The sequence below is a fragment of the Danio rerio genome, chromosome 12, assembly GCF_049306965.1.
Source record: "Danio rerio strain Tuebingen ecotype United States chromosome 12, GRCz12tu, whole genome shotgun sequence".
Lineage (NCBI taxonomy): Eukaryota > Metazoa > Chordata > Actinopteri > Cypriniformes > Danionidae > Danio > Danio rerio.
The window spans coordinates 21,430,538-21,436,140 of NC_133187.1; the positions used below are offsets into that span (position 1 = coordinate 21,430,538).

The 5,603-nt window shown below is 53.7% G+C and overlaps 1 protein-coding gene across 1 annotated transcript; it reads left to right on the plus strand.

The window, feature by feature from the left end:
- The first annotated feature begins 220 nt into the window (after window positions 1-220).
- LOC141376721 (uncharacterized) lies at window positions 221-5,020 on the plus strand. The gene is made up of 2 exons (XM_073917937.1): window positions 221-4,804; window positions 4,866-5,020. Exons 1-2 carry the CDS (start codon window positions 609-611, stop codon window positions 4,948-4,950), a joined length of 4,281 nt encoding a protein of 1,426 aa, XP_073774038.1. The 5' UTR covers window positions 221-608; the 3' UTR covers window positions 4,951-5,020.
- Window positions 5,021-5,603: the final 583 nt, after the last annotated feature.

A 5,603-nucleotide genomic window follows, 5' to 3' on the forward strand; every position in this document is an offset into this window, starting at 1 on the left:
AGCACCTCCATTTCACATTCTGTTCAAAGTTTCTCTTTTTGCTTGATTTTGCCATTGCTTTTTCGTTGGGTTTTGCCATTAGCATAGTGTAGCGAGCCATGTAATACCACGTCGCCCTGGGCACAAATCCACACCAGCTGGATCTCTCATCAACCTCGGATCGCTCACAGCTGGACCTCATCAGCCAGGGAGAGATATAAGCCAGCCCCACACAGACGGAAGTGAGCTTCATTTGACATGACTCCCTGCGCTAACGCTTGTCTCTCTCTGTCTCTCCCACAGCCGAGTCCAGCTCGTGACCGATCCAACACTCTACTTCTCACCAGGCTTCACCTTTAAGAAGAGCACTCATTCACCCCAATATCACTTGTAAATAAAGGCACCCTCCGGGGCATTGTTTGTAACATTATCTACGGTGTTTGTGTTTTCCCTCTGCCTCGCTACAACTGGTGGAGAATGCGGGCATTGCAGAGGGAAAAATTCAGAAGAAACACTCACCATTAAGTAGAAAATAACCGCTGAATTTTTCTCTGTGTTTGTTACAGACAGGCATCCGCTCTCTCTCTCTCCCACGCTTCCTCTTACTCGGCTGTCAACATCCCGTCGCCATGTCGGTGGAAGAGGTACTGCTCCACCTAGCGGAGATCTCCAGCAAACAGAATTCCATCTCTGAGCAACTTACAGCCAGACAGGATCGACTGGAACAACAGCTCCGCCAGGTGGCCAGACACCATCCGACTCCCGAAGTGAGTGCGCATCATCATCTCACTAAACTCAGCGACCTGGATGATATTGATGCATATTTACATACATTTGAGGTTATTGCCGAGAGAGAAGGCTGGCCAAAAGAAAACTGGGCGAGAATGTTGGCTCCGTTTCTCACAGGAGAAGCGCAACGAGCATATTTTTCACTAGAGACACCTAAAAATGAAGATTACAAAGCGTTAAAAAAGGAAATATTAGCCAGAATGGGGCTATCCACAATCAGCGCAGCCCAACAGTTTTCCCAGTGGTCTTACGACGAGAAACAACCCGTGAGAACTCAAGCAGCTCAACTTTCTCGCCTGGGAAGGCTATGGTTATTGGGAGGAGATCCCTCGGCGGTCCAGGTCGCTGAGAAGGTGATCATCGAGAAGATGATGCGTGCGTTACCCCGACGTTTGCGAACACTCACCAGCATGCGAAATCCTGAGTCACTGGCCACCCTGGTGGAGGCGATCGAGCTGGCTGAAGCTCACATCGCCCGAGATAATGGGGAGAGAGCGGCTCTGCCACCCCGGAGGGTAAGTGCACCTTGGCGACCGGTGGAGGGCACAGCGCGACCAGGCGGCAGACCAGCGGTCCCCAGCCCGATGGACGAGCCGATGCCCACCGAGCCGACGACGCACTCGACCCCGGCCTGGACAGCAGGGTGCGCGGTTCACCGCAATATCCCTCCCGAAGCTCCCACCCATAAAGTCCAGCTAGAGGGAAAAACACAAACGGCCACTTTAGACACAGGAAGCGCCATCACTCTGGTTCACCCGAAAATTTTAAAATATCATCATGAAAGCAAAGGGCGAATTCCGATCACGTGTGTGCATGGTGATACCCGCCACGTACCCGCCCGAAGAGTGACCATCGCGGCGAAACCAGGTAGCTGGCGAATCGAAGTCGGGGTTGTTCCAGATCTTCCTGTGTCCCTCTTACTGGGCAGAGACTGGCCGGGGTTCGACGAACTCCTAACTCACCACCACGCTCCATCGGCTCGTTCAAAGAAGAAGAACAAGCCACGGGCTCATCGGGACCGCAAACCAGCGCTGATGACCACCGAGAGCGACAGAGGGGGTGAGTCATCTATATCTGCTAACCTATACTTTGATCTGTTTCAACAGATAACCGCAGGAGGCGATTTTGGTAGAGCACAGAGGGAAGATGAAACGCTCAAACACTGTTGGCCACAAGTACGGATCATCGACGGTAATGAGCGACTTCCCAGCCCTCACCCCCTCCCACATTTCATTGTGGAAAATGGTCTGCTGTACTGTGTCGCAGAGAGGCGGGGGGAAAAGAAGACACTACTGGTCGTTCCGAGGACCAAGAGGGAGACGGTCTTGGAACTGGCACATACCCACCCGATGGCTGGACATCTGGGAGCGGCCAACACGGTGAAAAGGATCCGCGATCGTTTCCATTGGCCGGGGCTAGACGGGGAAGTAAAGAGGTATTGCCAGGCATGTGACATCTGCCAGAGAACGTCTCCCCAACGACCACCCCCCAGCCCTCTAATACCACTACCCATCATCGATGTGCCCTTCACCCGAATTGGTATGGACTTGGTAGGGCCTTTGCCGAAGTCGGCCCGGGGACATGAGCACATCCTTGTTATCCTCGATTATGCCACCAGATACCCTGAAGCGATTCCCCTGAGGAAAGCCACGTCATCGGCCATCGCGAAGGAGCTGTTTCTGCTATGCAGTCGAGTGGGAATCCCAACGGAGATACTGACCGACCAGGGCACCCCCTTCATGTCCCGGTTGATGGCAGACCTCTGTCACCTACTCAAGGTAAAACAGCTAAAAACCTCTGTATATCATCCACAGACGGACGGCCTTGTCGAGCGCTTTAACAAGACTCTGAAGCAGATGCTCCGACGGGTGGTGGCAGAGGACGGGCGCGACTGGGACCTCATGATCCCGTACGTGTTATTCGGTATCAGGGAAGTCCCCCAGGCCTCCACAGGATTTACCCCCTTCGAACTGCTGTTTGGCCGCCAACCCCGAGGCCTATTGGATGTGGCTCGTCAAGCCTGGGAACAGGAACCAGCCCCCCAGCGGTCGGTGATTGAACACGTACGGGACATGAGAGAACGCATCGACAAAATCATGCCCATCGTCAAACAACACCTGACCGAAGCCCAGCGCGCCCAGCAGAGATTGTATAACCGGCCCGCCCAACCCAGAGAGTTCCACCCAGGGGACAAGGTGATGATACTCATACCTACCACAACGTCGAAGTTCCTCGCATCCTGGAAGGGACCATACACCGTGGTAGAAAGGGTAGGGCCGGTAAATTATCGAGTCCGTCAGCCGGGACGAAGACGGGAAGAACAACTTTACCACGTTAATCTCATGAAGAAGTGGGTTGCAGCTCCAGGTCATCTCGTTGCCTTCGCTGAAGAAACTCTTCCCGTTGTCCACATTGGTGAGCAACTCTCACCAAACCAGAAGGCGGAGCTGCAAGCCTTGGTTGGTCAGTTCAAGGATGTGTTCTCGGAGAAACCGGGCCGAACCTCCATCATCCAACACAACATTATCACTCCTCCTGGCACTATCGTCCGGCAAAGGCCTTATCGAGTTCCAGAGGCTCGCAGGCTGGCTATCGACGAGGAGATCCAGAAGATGAGAAGGTTAGGCATCATCGAACCATCCCGTAGCCCGTGGTCCAGCCCAATAGTGATGGTCCCCAAACCCGATGGCACCCTCCGTTTCTGCAACGACTTCAGGAAACTCAATGAGATCTCCAAGTTCGACGGATACCCCATGCCTCGGGTGGACGAGCTGCTGGATAGGCTGGGTGGAGCCCGATTTATCTCCACCATCGACCTCACCAAAGGCTACTGGCAGTTACCACTCAGTGAAGACGCCAAGGAGAAAACCGCCTTCTCCACACCCGGTGGGCACTGGCAATACCGGGTTCTTCCCTTCGGGCTCCACGGGGCCCCAGCCACATTCCAAAGAATGATGGACATCCTGCTGAGGCCCCACCAGCCATATGCAGCAGCCTACCTGGACGACCTCATCGTCCACTCAGAGTCATGGGAAGAACACCTATCCCGGTTACGGAGGGTGCTCTTAGATCTTCGACGGGCTGGGCTCACAGCTAATCCCAAGAAATGCCACCTGGGTCTAGCCGAAGCCAGATACCTCGGGTTCCACATTGGACGAGGTCTCATACAGCCACAGCAAAACAAGGTCAAGGCACTACAGGAAACTCCACAACCCACCACAAAGACCCAGGTACGTGCATTTCTGGGGTTAGCGGGCTACTATAGATGTTTCATACCTAACTTCTCATCCATAGCCAGCCCTTTGACAGACCTGACCAGAAAGGGGCAGCCGGAGAGGATAAGATGGACCAAGGAAGCCGACGATGCGTTCCGAGCCCTAAAGAAGTCCCTCACGTCCTCACCGGTACTGCACGCACCTGACTTCGGCTGCCCCTTCATTCTACAGACGGATGCTTCCGACTCGGGCCTGGGCGCGGTCCTCTCCCAGGTCCACGGCGATGAAGAACATCCCATAATGTACGTGAGTCGGAAGCTGACCCCCGCAGAGACCCGCTACGCAACGGTGGAGAAGGAGGCCCTGGCGATCAAGTGGGCAATCCTGGAGCTAAGGTACTATCTCCTTGGCAGGAAATTCACTCTGGTGACCGACCACGCCCCGCTACAATGGATGGCGACAGCGAAGAACAACAACGCTCGGGTCACCAGGTGGTTCCTGTCGCTCCAGGATTTCAACTTCGACGTACAACATCGAGCCGGGGCCTCCCACGGAAACGCAGACGGACTCTCACGGCTCTGGTCAGGATGGGCAGGTCTGTCGAAACATTCTACCCCCCCCCCTCTCAATACACTGCTCTTCCTTCGCAGGACACCCAGGACCAGGACGACGCTAAGGGGGGGGGAATGTAGCGAGCCATGTAATACCACGTCGCCCTGGGCACAAATCCACACCAGCTGGATCTCTCATCAACCTCGGATCGCTCACAGCTGGACCTCATCAGCCAGGGAGAGATATAAGCCAGCCCCACACAGACGGAAGTGAGCTTCATTTGACATGACTCCCTGCGCTAACGCTTGTCTCTCTCTGTCTCTCCCACAGCCGAGTCCAGCTCGTGACCGATCCAACACTCTACTTCTCACCAGCCTTCACCATCTCCCCGGAGCACTTGAGCACGCACCTTTAAGAAGAGCACTCATTCACCCCAATATCACTTGTAAATAAAGGCACCCTCCGGGGCATTGTTTGTAACATTATCTACGGTGTTTGTGTTTTCCCTCTGCCTCGCTACAATAGTCATTAGCATATTCATACGGGGGAGGAGGCAGGGAGGGGTTTTGTGCTCATACATGTTGCACTCAGTTTCACGTTCATGCGGATGTACAAAAGAATATGTGTGAGATTCGGCACATTTACAGCTTTGTGCGTACGCAATGTTTTAGTATGATTTCCACGCAAGTCTTCGTACATGAGGCCCCAGGTGATTTTTGCAGCCGTACGAGATTGTACGTAGTTTTTTCTCATCAGGAGACATTGTGTGGAAATTGTTGATGCTCCTATGGTTGTGCTGTACCATGTACTGTAAGTGGAACTTAGAGGGTGAGCCACTCATAAACTCCAGATCATTTTTTACTGTCAAAAAATTTTAATCAGCTGTTTGCTTGAATTGGGGCAGCACGCTGGTGCAGTGGGTAGCACAATCGCCTCACACCAAGAAGGTCACTGGTTCAAACCCCGGCTGGATCAATTGGCATTTCTGTGTGGAGTTTGGAGTTTCGTCCAGGTGCTCTGGTTTTCCCCACACTCCAAAAACATGTGGTACAGGTAAATTGGGTAAGC

Bases quoted from the DNA above. Each gene is read 5' to 3' on its own strand.
- LOC141376721 (XM_073917937.1), top strand. From the start codon at position 609: ATGTCGGTGGAAGAGGTACTGCTCCACCTAGCGGAGATCTCCAGCAAA. The intron at 4,805-4,865 runs GTGAGCTTCATT...TCTCTCCCACAG, and splicing joins CCAGCCCCACACAGACGGAA to CCGAGTCCAGCTCGTGACCG.